Below are 20,495 nucleotides of genomic sequence, written 5' to 3'. Positions count from 1 at the left end.
AGAACTCAGGGGCAGTCTTCAGACTCTAAATCAAATAGGTTACGCCTTTTATCTTGCTATTTTACTTGAAGGTCGGTCAAGTAACCTCGAATATTGTGATACTAACCAATAATATTTGTGGAAACATAATTTTTTAATTTTATGTTACTCATCTACTGATCTGTCTGTATTAAAATGTGAAGAGATAAAAGACTAAAGAAACAATAAAATTGAAATCTCCAAAAGAAAACTTATGGAAATGTTATTATCACCATGAAATAAAGTTATTAAAGGATACTGAGAAGATGAAATCAACTTTCAACCAAAGTTTTCTACTAAATGTTTTGGATTATTCATCACGATAATCACAGCACAATGATTATTCATGACTATCTACAATGTTGGGCAGTCCAAAAACTAGTAGAAAATTTTGGTTGAAACTTCACTTCAAGTTCCCACTGCTTTAATTATTTTATTTCATGATGAACCATAAAATCTGTGCATATTTCTTTTTGAGAATTTGTGTCTTGCTAATATTTTAATTCTTCATAAATTAACATATGCAGATCATCATGTTTGAATTTATGATACCACATTCCTTAGATTCCATGCAGCCATCCCAAAATATAAACACATAAAAGAAAAAAAAAAAAAATATATATATATATACAGTGAAACTTCCCTTTAACGGACAGCCATGGGGAACGAAAATGTGTCCGTTAGAGAGAAGTGTCCGCTAACAAGAAGTCTGAGGGAGAAAAAAAAAAAGAATGAAAGAAAAATCGTTAAACGTTTAATGTAAAATTAAATTAAATTATATACAGATTTTGCACAATATTTTTGTAAATAATATACATACAATTGTGCTATGCATATTATGACTTTATCTTAAGAAAAATACATACAGTAATCACTTATTTTCTTCTGCACCTTCTTCCAGCTGATAATTTTGTTTTCAACATTTGTTTAGAGTGAAGAAACCATCAAGATAACCATACTGAGAAGATGAAATCAACTTTCAACCAAAGTTTTCTACTAAATGTTTTGGATTATTCATCACGATAATCACAGCACAATGATTATTCATGACTATCTACAATGTTGGGCAGTCCAAAAACTAGTAGAAAATTTTGGTTGAAACTTCACTTCAAGTTCCCACTGCTTTAATTATTTTATTTCATGATGAACCATAAAATCTGTGCATATTTCTTTTTGAGAATTTGTGTCTTGCTAATATTTTAATTCTTCATAAATTAACATATGCAGATCATCATGTTTGAATTTATGATACCACATTCCTTAGATTCCATGCAGCCATCCCAAAATATAAACACATAAAAGAAAAAAAAAAAAATATATATATATATATACAGTGAAACTTCCCTTTAACGGACAGCCATGGGGAACGAAAATGTGTCCGTTAGAGAGAAGTGTCCGCTAACAAGAAGTCTGAGGGAGAAAAAAAAAAAAGAATGAAAGAAAAATCGTTAAACGTTTAATGTAAAATTAAATTAAATTATATACAGATTTTGCACAATATTTTTGTAAATAATATACATACAATTGTGCTATGCATATTATGACTTTATCTTAAGAAAAATACATACAGTAATCACTTATTTTCTTCTGCACCTTCTTCCAGCTGATAATTTTGTTTTCAACATTTGTTTAGAGTGAAGAAACCATCAAAAGTCCTTCAGTAAGATATTTCAGCGGCGAAAAACATTTTTAAACGATTGATTTGTATGAGCGCTTCTTCTATTTTCATCGGTGGTTCGTCGTTAATATGTTCTTCGACAGAATGACCTCCTTCCATTTCTTCATCCTCATGAGGAACTTCTTGAAAAATATTGATGATAATGTCGTTGATATCTAGAGCACCATCTTCTGTAGTGAGGTTTGAGTCTATATCTTTGTAGCCAGGGTTACTTGCAGCGGAAGTGTCGTACATTATCAATAGATGTTGAAGTTCTTGTTCTTCTTGGTGCTCCACATTGCTGTTCACAACTTCAATTTTTACGTTTGAGAAACCAGACTTTACAAAACAGTTCACGACAGTTTGTTTTCTAATTGCGTTTACTGAAGAGGAAATCCATTGAATCGCATCTAGGATGCTGATTTTCTTTGCAAGGTCACTCGCACATGTTACATCGTTCATGTTTGCAATGAGATGTCTTAAAACACGTTTTCTGTAGTGAAGTTTAAAATTTTTTATTATCCCTTGATCCAAGGGCTGCACTCTGCAGATGTGTTTGGTGGCAGAAAAATGATTTGAATATTGGACAATTCAATGTGCCGGTGAGATGCAGCATTATCCATGAAAAGAATAATTTCTCTGTTTTGACGAATCATGTTTTGGTTAAAGTGACTTATCCATTCGTTCATGATATCTCGTGTCATCCACGCTTTTTTATTAGACTTCCAGTCAACATCCAAAAGATTCAACTTTATGCCCTTGAAACAACGAGGATTTTGTGGTTTTCCTATAACAAGAGGTTGTTCAAAGTCTCCCAGCATATTTGTACACAATAGTACAGTCAAGCGTTCTTAGAAATTTTTCCGCCTTGGCACTTTTCGTTTTTAAGACTCATTGTTTTTTCAGGAAGAGCTTTAAAAAAACACCCTGTTTCGTCACAGTTGTAAATATCCTTAGCTTCAAAATCACGACATAAATCTTCCAATTTGACGGTCCACTCTGTTACAACCCCAGTATCAAACAGATTCACCTTCACTACTTACGGTTTTCCAAGAAATTTTATGCCGAGTTTTGAACTTGCCTAGCCATCCCACAGAAGCTTTGAACTCATTTACTCCCATAGATTTCGCAACCTCCAAAGCCTTTTCCCTAATAATAGGCCCATTAATGGGAATTTTTTTAGCATGTGCGCGAGAAATTTGAAGTCCAACAATTTTCAGGAATGATTTTTGAACCTGATCATTTCCATGTTGCCAAAATTGTTTGAGCAGTTCATTTTTTTTTTCTTTAGGATGTCGCTTACCTGCGTCTTCCCGATTTTGAATTTTGCAGCGAGAGTGCGAACACTATTTTTTTGCCGATCATACGCATTAATGAGTTCGACTTTATCTTTTAAAGTTAAATGTTTACGAGAAGACATTGTGCACTTCACACGACACTGAACAAAACTGAAAACTGAAACTGAAAAGACGAAAGGCCGAACATATCCCTCCCCCTGCACACACCGAATTCATCAGAAGTTTTACACGTGCCTTAAAATTCTTGAAAAAGGGTTTAGAACCGCGACGTAAACCTTGATAAAATTCAGAGAATCGGAAATAGAAAATAAACACACGATTGAGGCAATACGTGGAAGAAAAGTTCCTAGAAAAAGGGCCGTGAGCTCGCCCGCTGTCCGTTATGAGGAGATCAAATTAAGTGTTAATCTAAACGAAACAGTGCAGATTGCCTGTCCGCGTCCGTTACAGAGAATGTCCGCTAGACAGAAGCTGCAAACACGTTAAAACCAATGGAGGTGAGTTGGGGAATTTTAAAATGTCCGTTGTAGAGAGATGTCCGTTAACGAGAGGTGTCCGTTAGGAGAAGTTTCACTGTATATATATTTTTTAGCAAATAATGTGTGTGTGTGTGTGTGTGCGTGTATATATTTTTATATCTATATATACACACTAGTGTTCAAAGAAAGTGCCTCACCCCTTAAAATTGTAATTGTCATCCAAATAACATAAGTATATGGCAATATTTCTTACAGATTGCATCAGATAAGATTGACACGCATAAGTGATGATGTAATATTGCATCAGATGTTACTTTCAGCTATATAAGCATGCTCTGCAAGAGTTTCAGTCATTCTTTTCTTGTGTCAGGATGGCTAGTTACGTGCAGTTGACACAACGAAGAAAGAGTGCTATTGTTGCTTTACGCGAGGAAGGATGTTCCTCCCCGTCATATTGCTTATAGAGTGTCTTGTAATCAACTGACAGTAAGTAGATTTCTTTCCAAACTCAAGAATACTGGTTCTGCTGATAGGAAAAAAACGAACTGGACGCAAATGAGTCTACGCCAAAACAGGACCGTGTTTTGAAGTGCTTATGCCTTAAAAACCATAAAGCTTCTTCTTCTGAGTTGAAAAGAGAATATGAAGAACATAAAGGAGTGGTAGCAAATGCAGTAACAGTCAGAAGATGCCTAATCAAAAATGGACTTGTAGCCTATCATCCTAAGAAGAAGCCCCTCTTTGCACAAAAAATTAAAAAAAGGCCCGATTAATTTGGTGTAAGGAGCATGTCAAATGGACCCCCGAGCAGTGAAAGTCAGTTATTTTCTTGGATGAGAAGAAATTCAATCTTCATGGCTCTGATGGGAGACAAACAATTTGCAGTAGACGTGGTGAAGAATATCATGTAGATTGTATGGTGTCTACAGTGAAATTCCCTACCTAAGAGAATTCCCCCTAGGGGGGGGGTGCATTTCGTATTGTGGAGTAGGTCACCTGCAGTTTATAAAAGGTTCCGTCTGCTGCCAATGGATACCTGGCTATATTGGAAGGCAAATTGCTGTCAACCATTAGAGACCATTTCAACCTGCCAAGTAACTGCATCTTTCAGGACAGCTCTGCCCCTTGTCATTGGGCGAAAAGTGTAAGTAGGCACTTCTGTAATTACTTCAGCTTCATTTCTGCATTATAGGTTCGACAGTAATGTGTTTACATTTGTTACAGGTGAAAAAATGGTTGGAAGAATGGTTCATTACAACTGTTAGCTGGCCAGGAAACAGCCCAGAACTGAATCCTATAGAGCAGGGGTGGCCAACGAGTCGATCGCGGATTTAATTTCGGTCGTTCACGACGAATTTTAAATATACAGTCATCCCTCGATTTGTGCACCTTGTGCAATGAAGTTTTTTAGATGGTAGATCGCAGCACATTTTGAGGGAAAAAAGTAGATCGCATCACAAATTAAGTTGGCTGCTCCTGCTATAGAGAACTGTTGGTATTGTGTGGAATCTGCAGTTGCCAGAAAGAAACCAAAGACCATTCGTGAACTTCAGGAAGCCATAATTCATGTTTGGAAACTCGAACTGTCAGTTGATTATCTTCAGAAATTGATCTTGTCAATGCCTCGATGTTGTGATGCTGTCATCAGGACCAGAGGCAGTTCAACTAAATATTGGTTTGCACCTGGTGAACTTTTCATTTTGTTTTCCATTTGAAATGATAAAATTAATGCCTTATTGGCCTGACCATAAGGCAATGGTCAGGCCACACCTACAGTACTGTATACAGGTCTGGAGGCCTCATTTCAAGAATAATGTAGACCTGCTGGAACGAGTACAGAGAAGGGCAACAAGATTAGTGAATGGAACAAAGGGGTGCTCTTACGAAGAAAGGCTTAAGTTTTGCAAATTACAGTGTCTGGAGACTAGGCACCAGTGAGGTGATCTGATAGAGGTGTATAAAGCCTTGAATGGTTTGAGCATGCTCAATGCTGATGTGATTCTTCCTCTCACTCAGAATAATCACCTGAGAGGGCATAAATTCAAATTGAGGAAAGACAGATGTAGATAGACGTGCGGAAATTTGCCTTTAGCCAGCGGGTGGTTGGTTGGTGGAACAGACTTCCATCCCTTGCCGTGGAAGTTGATAGCTTAAATAAGTTTAAGGCTCAGCTGGACAGGTATTTTGAACGAACAGAGGGGTGAAGTGGAAGTGGTTTTTTTTTTTTTTTTTTTTGGCTGATGCTGCATAAGCTTGCTTTCTTGCATCAAATGCCTCTGCTAATGCTAATGCTAAATGCTAATTAAGCGAATTGAGGGCTTCCTGCCACAAGCAAGGAATGACTGAAACTCTTGCAGAACATGTTTCTATAGCTGAAAGTAACAGCTGGTGCAATATTACATCATCACCTATGCGTGTTAATCTTATCTGATGCAATCTGTAAGAAATATTGCCATGTACTTACATTATTTGAACAACGATTACAATTTTAAGGTGTGATACACTTTCTTTTGAACACCAGTGTATATACAAGGGATCCTCGTTATCAGAGGATAATTGGTTCCAGAAAACTCCCCTTAAAACGGGGACCAAATTTTCATGTGTATTATTTAAATAAAACTAAATGCAACTAGACGTAATATTTTAAGAGTTTAAGACTCTTATATTATATAGTGTATCTATATAATATCGGTGTAGATATACCATAGACAACTCTTAAAGAAAAACTACAGTAGAAGTGTGAAAGGCATCATTTCATCTGTATCTCATATTGTGCTCATCCTTCATAACGATTTTCCCGTGTATTGCACTACCTCGAATAAGTAATGCTTCACTAATAGGGTATATTATTGTTACTTATTCTCTTTGAAATGATGCCGTCTAGATGGTGGTGCCCACCGAGAATAATTAACAGTAATCTTCTCTATTAGTGAAGCGTTACTTATTCGAGGTAGTGCAATACATGGTAACTTGCTGTGAAGGATGGAGAAGTGTTGCCTATTCTGGGGGGGGGGGGGTTGTAAGTGGTTTAGTTCAGTGAGTGAGTGGGAGTAACTGTCCCTTTCTTCTTTTGATGGCATTTCTTCCTCTCTTACTATCAGTTTCTTACACCTTTTTGCTTTCCTAAGTCTAATTGGGATAGTATGTGGATAACACAGTTTCTTATCCCATACCATTTTGCAAGCTCTGCCATCTGAGTGGTTGTGCCCAATGAGAATAAGTAACAATAGTCTTCTCTATTAGTGAAGCAGTACTTATTCGAGATAGTGCAATACATGCTAACTCGTTGTGAAGGATGAGCACAATGAGATACAGATGAAATGATGCCTTTCACACTACTACTACCGTAGTTTTTCTTTAAGAGTTGTCTAAGGTGTATCTACACCGATATTATATAGTAATGTTTATTATGTACTTAAACATAATAAAATGGATGAAGGAACTGAAAAATGACAAAATTATTTTATTAGGCATTTTTTATCATAATATGTTGCATAATGTAAGGTTAAGTAAAGTTTATTGAAGTTACACTATTTTTCAGTTCTACGAATAAAGAATGAATCCAGAGTTGTTTTTTTTTTTTTTTTTTTTGATAAAATTGTGTTGTAGCATTTAGTTATGTCTTTAACTTCACGCTTAGCTTTTGTTGCATGATCATGAAGAAGATCATTCTCACAAAAAATATTCAAGCTTGGTCAATTTTCTCAAGAGAAAAAGCTTTAATTCTTTAATTTTCAAATCCTCGTAACTGCAGGGACTCGAATAATGAATGCTCGGATACCGGGGATCCCCAGTATATTATTTGCTAACACTTCTGTATCTTATATAAAAATGGCTTGATTTAACACTTAATCTGTTCATTTTATTATAGAGATCTCTCAATGCTTTTTTTGAGGATCGTTCCAACAAAGGTGCTGTGAGACTAACAGGAGATGGCTCTGAATCCGAAGTTGTTCTTGTTCTTGAGTAAGAGTACTTTTTCTCATATATTCTGTATTTTAAAATTATATTATACTATACAAATTTAAAAAATTTGTATAGATAATTGCACTTACTCATAGTAGAATTTTAACTATTATGAATGTAATCCTTTTTTGCACACTAGAAGATATTTTTTTCAGTTTTAATTTTCAGATCCAAGGTCTATGACTCCTGAAGTAGAGGAGAAGATTTTGGATGTTGTGCATGCCACTCCTAGAATCAGCACACACAGAATAGCAGCTCGACATTTGGAGAGTGTTGCAAGAACACGAACTGTATCCTTACCATCTGCAACGGGTACAAGCCTTGTCACCAGCAGATTACCCTGCACGAGTAATGTTCTGCCAGTGGTTCTTGCAACAGTGTGTACAACTCCTCACTTTCCTGCCTTAGTGATATTCACAGATGAAGCACAGTTCACGCGAGACGGAATCCAAAACTTTCACAATCAGCATGCATGGGCTGAGGAAAACCCACATGCAATTCTTCCATCACATCACCAACAGCGGTTCAGCCTCAACATCTGGCCGGACGTTTTTGGTGATAAATTATTTGGGCCCCATGTACTTCCAAACAAACTCACAGGGCAGGCATACAGAAACTTTCTGGGAAACAACATGCCTGATTTCTTGCACGACATGCCACTGATAATTTGTCAACAAGCACACTTCATGCACGATGGCATTCCTGCACATTTCAGCCACCTAGCCCGCAATTACCTGAATCGAAGGTTTCCTGGTCGGTGGATAGGTAGAGGTGGACTGACTGCCTGGCCTCCTCACTTACTAATTTAAACCCACTAGATTTCTTCTTGTGGGGCCATTTAAAGTCATTGGTGTATTCGACTCCGGTAGCTGATGTGGAAACTCTCCGCCATTGAATTGTGGCAGGTTGTGAGACAATACGAAACATGCCAGGAATTTGCCATCATCTTCGCGAGTCCTTGAGACATCGATATGAGGCCTGTATTCAGGCAGAAGGTGGACATTTTGAACAATTACTATAAGGTGATGTGAACAGTTAAGTGTCATAGACAGACCTTCAAAACTCGGAAACCAAGCATTTCCGGAACTATGTTGATATAAAATATTTTTATTGTCTATATATGAGGAACTCATTCCTGAAGTTATGCCATGTATTTTTGAGACACCCTGTATAATTGGTTAGTTCCCTCCATCCTGGGTGCTTTTTTATGTCCATCCTCAACAATTTCTTCTCCACTTTCCTTTTAGTTATCACAAAGTCATTTAGCTCCCCGTTAAGAGTTTGATAAACTTCTGGCATCTCCTTCCCTAAAGAATTTCTGATTTGTAGATGCAAAATACCTATTCAGTGTGTCCACAACCTGAGCTGGGTCATCAACAGTTAACTCATAGACATCAACTGGTCCAATGTGATTCAACCCCTTCCTTCTACTGTTAATATAAAACATAGAAGTCTTTGCTGTTTTTCTTTGCATTCTTTGCCAGAGACTTCCCATAATTGCCTTAGTTTGCCTAACCTCCTTTGTGATTTGATTACAGACTAATTTATATCTACCTTAGGCTTCTGTATCACCTGTTAATTTATATGCATCCCACACACTCTTCTCTGCCACGTGTCTCAGTAGTTCATCTGACATCCATTTATGTCTAAGCTTTGAACAGCATTTCTTTGTTTGTATGAAAAGCCTAGTAGCTTTGATTACCCCTAAATACTTACCATTTAGAATTTGCTATTGGTAACATCATCAGTTGGTTCCACTGCACACAATTTAAAAACTGTCTGAGATCTTTTCAGTCACCCATATAGAAGCAAAAGCCTTTCCCTTTACCCTTGACAATAGTTCTGTCTGTAATTAAATTCCACATTAGTACACTGTGATCACTGCCACCCAGTAGGTCTTTTACCTGCAGATTCTTAATGCACGAAGAATCACTACTGATAACTAGAGTATCGCTTTCTTTTGTTGCCTCTCTAAGGTGCTGCTCTAGAAATCATCCAGTAAAACCACAACAGTCTTGCTAACGCATAAGTGACCAACTCACTAATTCCAGTCAATGTTAGAAAGTTAAAATCCCCCATTATGAGGCATTCTGATTTGCTAGTGCAGTCTCTTTCCATTTATAGCTGGTTGGTATACTCGTCACAGTCATTAGGCATATAACACACTCCTACTCTCAATTTTGTTTTCCCAGTGCTTATATAACACCAAACTAAATCAACATTGCACTTGTCACCCAAGTCAACTGGATGTACTGCCTTAGATTTAATATTCTTCTTAACTAAGAGCATATCTCCTACACCTCTCCTGTCCTTCCTGTATACATTGTACTCCCCATATTCAAATTCATCATCACTTATGTCTGGACGACACTGTCTCCACTATTCCTACAATGTCTGCATTTGATGACTTAATCAGTACTTCAAATTCATCAAATTTATTTACAATGCTCCTAGCAGTGGTGTACATGCAATTGTTCTTACTCTTAGTTACCCTAACATAGCCTATGTATTAATTTGTGCCATGATGATTATCCACAGCAGAACCTGAAACCCCAGACACCTTGTATTCCAGCTGCTACATGTACCAAAAGTAGCAGTACAAGAATCACTTTCACCTCTGCCTGTGGCTCTAGTTAAACTATTAGTCTGTGTATTTCTCTAAGCTAGCAGTTTTCCAACCCATCTATCGTTATCTTGATGGCATCAGCAAATATTCTTGCGCCCCGTCTATTCGAGGGTATCCCATCCGTGTAAAAATAGTCTCTTCTGTTAAGAAGCACAGACCATGCTGAAAGAAATTCTACCATAAACCTTGCACATTCTCTCCAGGGCCGAATTGATTGACAAAGCTCTCGACATATACTCCCTCCTATCATGTCTAGCAACATTGCAAACCATTTCAAATTCAGTCGTAACTTGTGACTTTTTCCAACATTGCCTTGTACTTGTTAAGTAAGTCCTCAGATCTCATACTCTTAATATCATTAGTGCGAAAGTGTTCAACAGTATTACCTTTTGTGCCCTTAAAAGATGATATCTGATATACAACCACATATACTTTTACCCCTGACAGACATACCCTGGTCCTATTCCACCTATCCTTCTTGCACAACATATTTTCCATTCTATGATTTTTAGTGTTTCTCACCAACCATGGAATAAAACGGAAGACGAAAAACCCATTTTAAATTTTTAAAATATTTAATATTTAAAATAAATTTATTTTATTTTAAATATTAAATATTTTAAAAATTTGGATTTTTCGTCTTTTGTTTTATTCCATGGTTGGTGAGAAACACTAAAAATCATAGTATGAGTATACCCAACCCCAGAGGCCTATTTGAAGATATTTTCCATTTCCCTGATAGTCACCAACAATAACTAGCTCCTGTGGGACCAGCGTATTCTGCCTTGAAGATTGCCGCTGTGTTGTCTATTGCACAAGAGTGAGCTCTGGCATTAAGTTGGGCAAGCTGAGGGCTTGATGGGGGTGCCCCCATTTTAATTCCTTTGAGAGCATCTACCCTAGTCCTCAAACTCTCCTAAAAGTCCATCAGAACTCTGAGTTGGCACCTAATTTCTTCATATTCTCTGCACCTAGCATGCGCGCACGCACGCGCACACACACACACACACACACACACACACACACACACGCACGCACGCACGCACACACACACAAAGACATCTTCCTTGGTTGGATCATGTCCTATTTCAGAAAGTCTGCAAACGTTTCACAAGTTGCACATTTTTTTTAGGCTGTGATGCATTAGAGAATCGTTCCCTTTGGTTCTTGTCCACAGCACTCATGCTGCTTTGCACTCATTGCTTTGCTGCTCTAGTCCGGAGCATGATTTCCGTTTAAATAAAATTTAATTGATTAATTCACAGTACTACACTAAGCTAATAGATTCCTAAATGCAGTGATACATATTATGCTATCTAGTATTACATCTATACCTTACACTATCAAGTTCAAGATATACGTTACACTATCTGTAATGATTGCAATTTAAATTAGTTATATCCTTGCTAAAAAGTAAAAATTCCTTAGCTAAACACAAAGTTATATGCCTAACAAGTAATTAGTACCTTTGAGCTACTTATTTATCACAATTAAAACCCTACTATTCCTGTGCACTGCTCATTATGCTGTGATATTTGCACCAAAACACTGATACAATAGCTGTACGAATTGTAAGTCATTACATACAAAATCACTAGCTAAATTTAAAAATAAGCTAACAAATGTGACTAAACTATTTGTAAAAGACAATTTAATATTTTAATTAATCAAAAAGATGGTAAAAATTTCCAAAAAAACTTATCTGCTTCCACGGTGACAAAATTCTGCATCCTGGCACTTTTTTTAGGGGGTAGACCACTCAGCACTAGAACTGGTAGTCTGGAGGAGTGGCTCCTCAGTTGTGTGGAGGAAAATCCTACTGAAATGTGCTATCACCAAGACTGCTGTAACCAAAAGCTTACACATTTCCTTATCTTCCTATTGTTCATGTTGGGGAAAACTGCTCCTGACTTAATTTCTTGAGACCATATTGAGGTTCGTAAATTGGGAGATTACTGTACCACCTTTCAGAAAAAAATATTTCCTCCTGGGAGCAGGGAATATATATACAGGGTGTCCAAAAAAAAATGTATACACACTTTATCAGCCCATAACTCAATAACCTTTTTTCTTTTTCAGTTGAAAGTTGGTGGTAATAATGGAGAAGACCAGATTACATTTGAACAGTGTTAGTTGTCTGACGGCACCAGGGGTTCCCCCTATCTCTGCTTACATTTGAACAGTGGAAATTTGTGTCGAATTGGTATTGGAAGTCAGAAAATATCAACGAAGTCCAGAGACAGTTTAGGAGTGAACAATGCCACACTGAACCACCAACACGTCCCACAATTTCGTGAATTCGTGATAAGTTTGACGCAGATGGTGCAAAATCTACACAGACAACGATCAGGAAGACTTACACATCCACGAGATCACAAGAGGTGCTGGAACTTTTCTGAATCATATCAAGGAAATTTGTTTTACAAGCTGCTCATGAAACGGCAATCCCCAAATTCAGTGTGCATAACATTTTAAAGTGTGCAAAAAGGAAAAGGTACATTCCAAGGCCCTGAACGAAGATCATTGTGATGATAGGGTTGAATTTTCTGAGTGGTTTTAAGAAAATCTGCAGAGGATGCTCTTTTTGCCATTAAGATTGTTTGGAGTGATGAGGCAACATTCAGTTTGAATGGTACAATTCATCGCCACAATTGTTCATACTGGGCAACCAAGAATCCACACGTTAGTGAGAAACAACATTTGAATTTACCAGGCATTACAGTGTGGTGTGCATTATCATCCTCTGGTTTGATTGGACCATTCTTTTTTGATGCAACTATTACTGCTGCTGTTTACCTCAACTTGCTTCAGGAATCAAACATCCCACACATTCGTGAGCTATTTGAGGATGATGATGAATTTTATTTTCCACATGATGGGGCATCTCCCCATTTTCATCACGATGTTAGGGCTTATCTGGATGAAACTTTCCAAAAACAGATGGATTGGACAAAGACAGTGTTGAGTGCCCTCCACATTCTTCAGATCTAACGGCATTGGATTTTTATTTATAGGAATACCTCAAAGATAAAGTTTATGCCACAAAACCAGCAACAATCGCTGAATTATGGCAAGCTATTGTAGCAGAATGTGCAGCAATATCAAGAGATATCTTAGGTGATGTATGCAATTCAGTTTCTTGACAATGCTAACAATGCCTGGATGAGAATGGAGGACAATTTGAACATTTGCATTAATGCATATTTTTTTCACATTTTTTCTTCATTATGAAATTATGAAATTGAATTTATGAAAATAAACATAGAAGTTATTAACAATCAAAGTGTGTACACATTTTTTTCTGGACACCCCTATATACAGTGTGTCCAAAAAAAATGTCCCGACTGCCGCGTCGGCTGTATATGTGTGACATCATTAGGTTTTTCAGCCGCCGCTCGGATATATATTGCCGACACCCACTGTTTCTGTGGGAGCTGTATAGTACTGACGATTGTTGAAAATTTACATTATTTTTGAAAAGCATGGCCTCCGGTAATGCATGTGATGAAATTTTCATGGCACTATGAGAAAAAATAAGCGAGTAACTGGTCATTATTTAAAAATTCTTTATTATTACGAATTTTATAATTACAAAATTATGAAGATTTATGGTGTTGTCCAAAACACTCCAAACACATGAAAGGCTGACGAATACAGTCTGGGCAAAATGTCGAAACTCTTTTTCCCTTTCTGCTAGCAACTGATTTTCCTTCCGACTTTCAATTTTGCGTAACAAAATATACACATTCTTCTAACTTTTCTGTTGTCTGTGTTGAATTTTGTTGTTATTATATGAGCGTTACCAGATTTTGGCATTTCACTTTTCTCTTTCCGTTCTATATTTAGCAAATCCGTAACTACCTCTTCCCGAAAGCTTTTTATTTGTTTTCGCTTGGCACTCTTGTATACCCCGTAGGCATTGACAACTGATATACCAAGTATATATTCTATTACTAATTTCCAGTACCACTTTACCCCCTTTCTTAGCATTGTGGCATACGAACCCATTTGATCCAACAAATCAATGCCTGCTTTACCCTTGTTATACACTAGAATAGGAAGTGGTTTTTGTTTGGCTTCTTTTCATCTTCCTTTACTGGTGGAGGGTCCATCAACCATTTCTGGGGCATACTTTGTTGTTAGTAGTCTCACATCTTGAGCATCTCTCCACTTCAGAACAATAATTCCATTTTTTTTTTTTTTTTTTGTTCCTTGGCAATCATCTCCCCTTTATTTAGCTTTGAGTACATGACTTCTTTAGGCATAAATTTTTTACTAGCTTGTAACATACCAACAACGTGAGTTTTTTGATGAAGAAACTATAACTCCAGATGGTAGCGTGTATAAAAATTGTTTACATACAAGGTACAACCTTCATTTAGAAGTCCTTGCGATGATTCTTCACAGACCTTTGCAGCTAACCCTACAGATTTTATATAATTTTTAGATTTACCTGAATAGATCTTGCTCGACCAGGTATATCCTTCAGTGGAACATAACTTGAACATCTTGATTCCATATCTGTGCGCCTTATTTGGTATATGTTGTCAGAATATCAGCCTACCCCTCCAAGGAATAAGAGTTTCGTCAATGACGTAATCTTGGCTGGGGGAAAATATTTTCTGATATTTCAACTACAAAACATCTATCAGGTGTATCTTACTGAGCCTGTCCCCTGGTATAGCGGTTTCATTGTCTGAAAAGTGAATGGGGAGCGACAACAATTCAAATCTTTTGCAAGACAATTTTTGTTACTGAGTTATTTTTATAGATAAGTCTGGTTGACCAGTAAGATGTAATACTCCCCAATCTTACTAGTCCCATCCACATAAGAAGCCCGAAAAACTTTATCTCATGAGCAGTTGTTGTAACCTACTTTTTTAGACTACTCTGCTGCGAAGCTCGGGTACTATGAATTTTCTGTTTGACATATCTGTTTGTTTCTGTTACAATAAGATTTATTACTTCTTCATTAAAAAATAACGAAAATGCCTGAAGATGAGTAATGTTTCTTGATACTTCTATTTGTAGTCTCAATTTTGGCGTCCTTCGTATTCAGTCCATTCAATAACTTCATTTGTTTCAGTCGCTTCAATCTCAGGTTCTTCAGTCTTTTCAAATTGCTCTTCGGTGTTTTCTTTTGCCATCCAGCCTTGAAGCACTTCTTCAGTATTTTCCGGTTTTTCAGTATTTCCTTCTTCATTTGAACAGATAGACAGTATAACAGAAGAAAATTTAAAGAAGCCTTTCTTATCAAATTATTTGGATCCTCAGCAATTAATAGAAAATAGGGGGTTGATTTCAACCCACAATATATTCATCTCTTTAAAGAAAAAATAAGCGAAGAAATAAGGTTCCAGGAAAGAAAAAGAAACAAATCAACCAGAGGAGCACACAGCATACACCCTATTCCAGACCCCACAAATAGCCTACATATCTGATTAGCAAAGGTCACTGCACAAGCGCCCTGGATTCAGAATAGGCAACCGGCACTATTCTTATTGGCTAACTATATGAATACCTTACCTATAAAAATGTATTGCTGACTGTGCCTCTTGCCCATTTAAGTCTGAGTGTCCGGCAGGAGGAATCGGTCAGCCAGCAAGATGTTTATTTATTTATTTAATTAAAAATAGGTTAACTGTAATTGCAACTGAAAATAGCTCATTGTAACGTAACTGTAACATAGAATTGTTCTTTTAGATCGTAATCATAACACGTGTTCCTTGAGTGGACCGGGGTTCAAGCCCGTGTCTACTAAATACGATAAATATTTGTATTGACAATTTATTATAAACTCTACTGACTTGGTTGTCGTGCTGGAGTATAAACAGAAAATTTAAACTAGAACTTTTTATCTATTTTCTGTAAATTAGAAATGATCGTATGTAAATACACCTTATTTGATTGTTATTTAGATTTGCTCAATGTAAAATATAAGTTTTCTGTCTCCCGACAGCAAGGTCTGATGATGGGTATTGGCAAGATACTTGAAACATTACTCAATGTATATTAGTTTAGGTAACACCTAAATAAAATATATTAAAACCCCATGTGGTATAAGAGTGGTAATTTAGATATATTATAATTTAAACATTGCTTTTTAGATTTTTTTTTTTTTTTTTTTTAACAACACACTTGTACAAACTTGCGGAGAAACATAACACAAAAATAATGGGGATAATACAGTGCGCTAACGAACTTGTTTTCACAAAATCTCTAACAATACTGACAAACTTATTGCGAAGATTGAGAGTTTATTTTATCGCGATTAGTTTTATTGCAGCGTGTACAATAAACTACTCACAAACGACCTTCATATGTATGCCGTAATAGCGTCACACATGTGGCCGACACAGCTTCTCAAGAAATAAAGTAACCTGCTGGGCCACGTCAGCCACATATATGTGACATAAAAAATGGCTCTTTTTTTTGATATTTTAAGCGAAAAGATGACATAACACTGACATTACAATATTTATTTTAGAATTACTAATCAAATTATTTACTAAATATTTTTTGGCCCTTGGGGGATTTTTTCTTGAACTAGCTTGGCAGTCAACTTGTTAAAATTTATGCACACTGGATTTGAGGATTGCCATTTCACGAGCAGCTTGTTGGACAGATTTCCTTAGTGTCGGAAAAGTTCCAGCACCTCTTGTGATCTCGTGGATGTGCTAGGTCTTCCTGATCGTTGCCTGTGTACATTTTGCACAGTGCCATCCACTTCGAACTTATCACGAATACTTGAAATTGTGAGACGCATTGGTGGTTCACTGTGGTATTCGCTCCTAAACTGTCTCTGGACTTTGTTGATATTCTCTGACTTCCAATACCACTTCAACACAAATTTCTGCTGTTCAAATGTAAGTCTGGTCTTCTCTATTATTGCAACCAACTTGCAACTGAAAAATAAAAAAGGTTACTGAGTTATGGGCTGATAAAGCGTGTATACATATTTTTATATTAAATTTTATATATGTTGTCAATAGTTTGGAAAAATTCTTTTACTACAGGAAGTCACAAAATAGTTTTCAACATAATTTGCAAGGTGTCTGTAATGATAGTAATAGCCATATAGTGCAGGGAAGCCACAGGCCTTTGCTGTATTGGCCAATAAAAAAAAACTAGTAGATAAGAAAATACAAATTATTTGCTTCCCTCCTCACATAGGTAACTATCCATTGACCTTTGAATATACTCTAACTGCCAGCCTCAGCTACCTGCAAAGGCAACTTGTTCCAGCAATCAGCGACTCACTGGCTAAAAGAAAACTCCCTACAATCTAATCTAAACCTCTCCCCCTATAATTTGAATTTATGCCCCTGAGTTCTGGAATTCTCTATAACAGTGAAAAGTCTGCTTTCATGCATTATACTAACCCCTTTCAAAGCCATATAAACCTCAATCAGGTCACCTCTGAGATACCTGGTTGTCATGCTCTGATGATATCTCCCTTACAGGCTCATATACTTCGCACATCAAAAGTAACTGATTACTATGTTTGTACACTATGTGTACCTTTTCCAGTTCATTAAAATTTTTATAGAATAAATGTTAGTAATTATTACAGTAGAACCTCATAAATCCAATAAATTAGGACCGAGTCTTTGCTGAATTTTTGATGTCTAACACTGTACAGAATGCTGAACAGAACAGTTTGTTTGTATTGAGGTTTAATTAATGGCGTATGGACTATGTTGGTCATAATGCGCCAGTAACAGAACAGTAAAACAACATTACAACTGTGGCAATTTTATGGCATATATCTCACATCAGACTTTCTGCCACTGCAAAAACATTATAGCTACTCGTGTCATTCATACTCATATTGTGATTGGATGGTTTGCTTATAATGTCTCATTGATTGCTGATTACTACCATTATTCAACCTGCATGTCATGTAAATTTAAGTTTACAGACATGCAGACTCAGAATGTAAATGTAATGTCAGCAATTGCTTCAAAGTCATTTTCCATTGTGCTTTTCATTTCCACTGTATTCCACGTCAGTTTAGACCAGTGGTATTCTCTGAGTTTAAGATTGAAAATTAAAGGTTATTTATAGAAAGAAGAATGTTATGTGGTTATTCATTATGAATGACTTAAGTTGAAGAAAGGCTATTAAATCACATATAAATGTTGACTAATATTTTATTGAAATGGTTATTTGAGGAAATGGTATAGAAACACCCTGGTTTAGATATAGAGATGAAAACAAGAAATTGAACTAATTCTTGGATATTGTACATATAATTATGGACATTATTATTAAGCCTAATGCAGCACAGATATGCTAGTGAGCTAACTTTGTAAAAGAAGAATATAATTTTAATGATATCCAGGAATTTAATTTGGATGTCCAGCAGAATTAACATTATTATATTTATTTTTTTTTAAATGATGAGAATTTTGTTCTTTACATCTATATATATGGTTGGCATAATACACACATTATGAACACAATATAGAAGATTGCACATATGAATTATGAGATATTTTCTGCTATAGCTATATAGTATTGCAGTAGTTTGAGAAGTAAGTACTGAGAGAGAGAGAGAGAGAGAGAGAGAGAGAGAGAGAGAGAGAGAGAGAGAGAGAGAGAGAGAGAGAGAGAAGCAGGAGAAAACAAGGTAACAAGCTTTTACACTGTTAGTAATTAATATAGGTTCAATGAAAAAGTAAAATTAAAATCGTCAGTTGTTTTTAAGCTGTTTGCATTGCATCCTTGTTATTGTCATTCTAGTATTGATTGAAACATTGTTATGTAAAGAATAAAGTTGATAATAGATGTACTGTATAAAGCTACTATACAAAATAGACATATGTACCATAATTAATATTTAAAAACTTTTAGTGTTTTATGTTGCATACAGTTCTGATATTTTAAACATCACTGTAAGTGTAGCATGTTGGCATTCTTTCAAGTAGTGGCTAAAGTGAAACTAATGATAAGCTGATTATGAAGTAACGTGATTTTATCAGAAATTTTCTAAACTTATGTGTTAAAGTAATGATAGCCCCTTCCTTTTGGATTTGAAGATCAGTAATATATTAAGTGACCACCTTGGCTTTGAGATAACACAAACTTAGGACCTGACTGTTCTGAGATGAATCTCAACCACCTTAAGAGCCACTAGGAGGTAAGGTGATTGAGTAGAGAATGTATAGGAAGGTGACAAGTTCAGCATTAAGGTATTGGGGTGGAGCATCTTCTTTTTGATACATTTGCTCTAATATAGATTTTATTATGGGTATATAAACTGTGTTGTAAGAGACCAAAGGAGAGTGGTAGGAGAATTCTAGGGAAGAGACAGGTTAAATTTTCCCGTAATGACAATTTATTATGCATTTAAACATGATAGAATTGATCAGAATCAATCATAAAAGTTCATCATTGAACACTGGCACTTATTGCAGGTGGAAAATAAATGATTGCCTTTGGTTTCAGGTTAATACATATTGGTAAAAATTCTTATAACCATTAAGATTTAATTAATATTTAATATTAATATTTATTCACAAGTTTTATAGACTGGCGTGATAATTTTGATAGTGAATAGAATTTAATTAAAGTTAGTTTCACATTTCACTTGGTTATCATATCTCGGATTCCTGTTGTAATTTACTTGTTTTAACTTTTTATATTTAACTTTGATCTTAATATTTCATCCTGTTTCATTATTAATAGTGGAAGTCCAAAAGGATTAGCAGCTGCTGCAACTGCAGTATTGGCAGAGGCAGTTACTAGTAGAGGATTAACCAATAAACGTCACAGTAGAAATGCAACAAAACAAAATGATATAACACAGTTTTTCAAAAAACAAAAACTAGATGATGGACTTTTGAATTCAGACTTTAAATTTATCACTTGGAATATTGATGGACTAAGTGACAGTAACTTAAAAATAAGAACAAAAGCTGTATGCAGAATAATTAGAAGGTAAGAAAACTTTTTTATGCATTAAGAATTTCATAATAGATTTATATGTCAATGGCTTTGTTTTGCTCAGTTCTGTATATGTAAGCAAATGAGTGAAAGTAATGAAAGCTTTAATTCTTAGGTTGTAATTCACTTTAATTCTCTTGTTCTAATTCTATTTTTTTTGTACAGTTGAAGCTTTTAAATCCAGAAACATCAAGACCTGATCTTTGCTGAATCTTGGAACACTCTGGATTTCACTAGTCATATTATAGTCATAAAAAGGCAACCTATTGTATTTCTGTGCTGCAAAATTTTATACATTTGGTACTTTTCTTTTGGGAAAAAAAAAAAAAAAAAAAAATGTACAATAAATGGAAAGTGCAGTAAAAATAAAATTATTTCCTCTTCCAAAATGCACCATGGATAATACAGATTATTTCGGAAGGAGAAATAACTGTTTTTTCCTTCATCTACATGCTGTAATATTAACTGGGATTTTTGGTGCCTATGGCCAAATGTTAGAAATT

At 35.8% G+C, this 20,495-nt stretch overlaps 1 protein-coding gene across 1 annotated transcript in view; it reads left to right on the top strand.

Moving 5' to 3' along the window:
- Nucleotides 1-20,495, top strand: part of LOC150077215 (tyrosyl-DNA phosphodiesterase 2-like) — a 115,331-nt gene that overhangs the window by 39,859 nt on the left and 54,977 nt on the right. The window contains exons 2-3 of the mRNA XM_090386908.1: nt 7,324-7,418; nt 19,735-19,986. Of these exons, the coding sequence (XP_090243034.1) occupies nt 7,324-7,418; nt 19,735-19,986 (347 nt within the window). The remainder of the gene's footprint in view (nt 1-7,323; nt 7,419-19,734; nt 19,987-20,495) is intronic.

Source organism: Mastigoproctus giganteus, chromosome 12 (assembly GCF_048544385.1).
Source record: "Mastigoproctus giganteus isolate SK-2022 chromosome 12, ASM4854438v1, whole genome shotgun sequence".
Taxonomy (NCBI): Eukaryota; Metazoa; Arthropoda; class Arachnida; order Uropygi; family Thelyphonidae; genus Mastigoproctus; species Mastigoproctus giganteus.
This window is presented reverse-complemented; position numbering and strand designations above follow the sequence as displayed.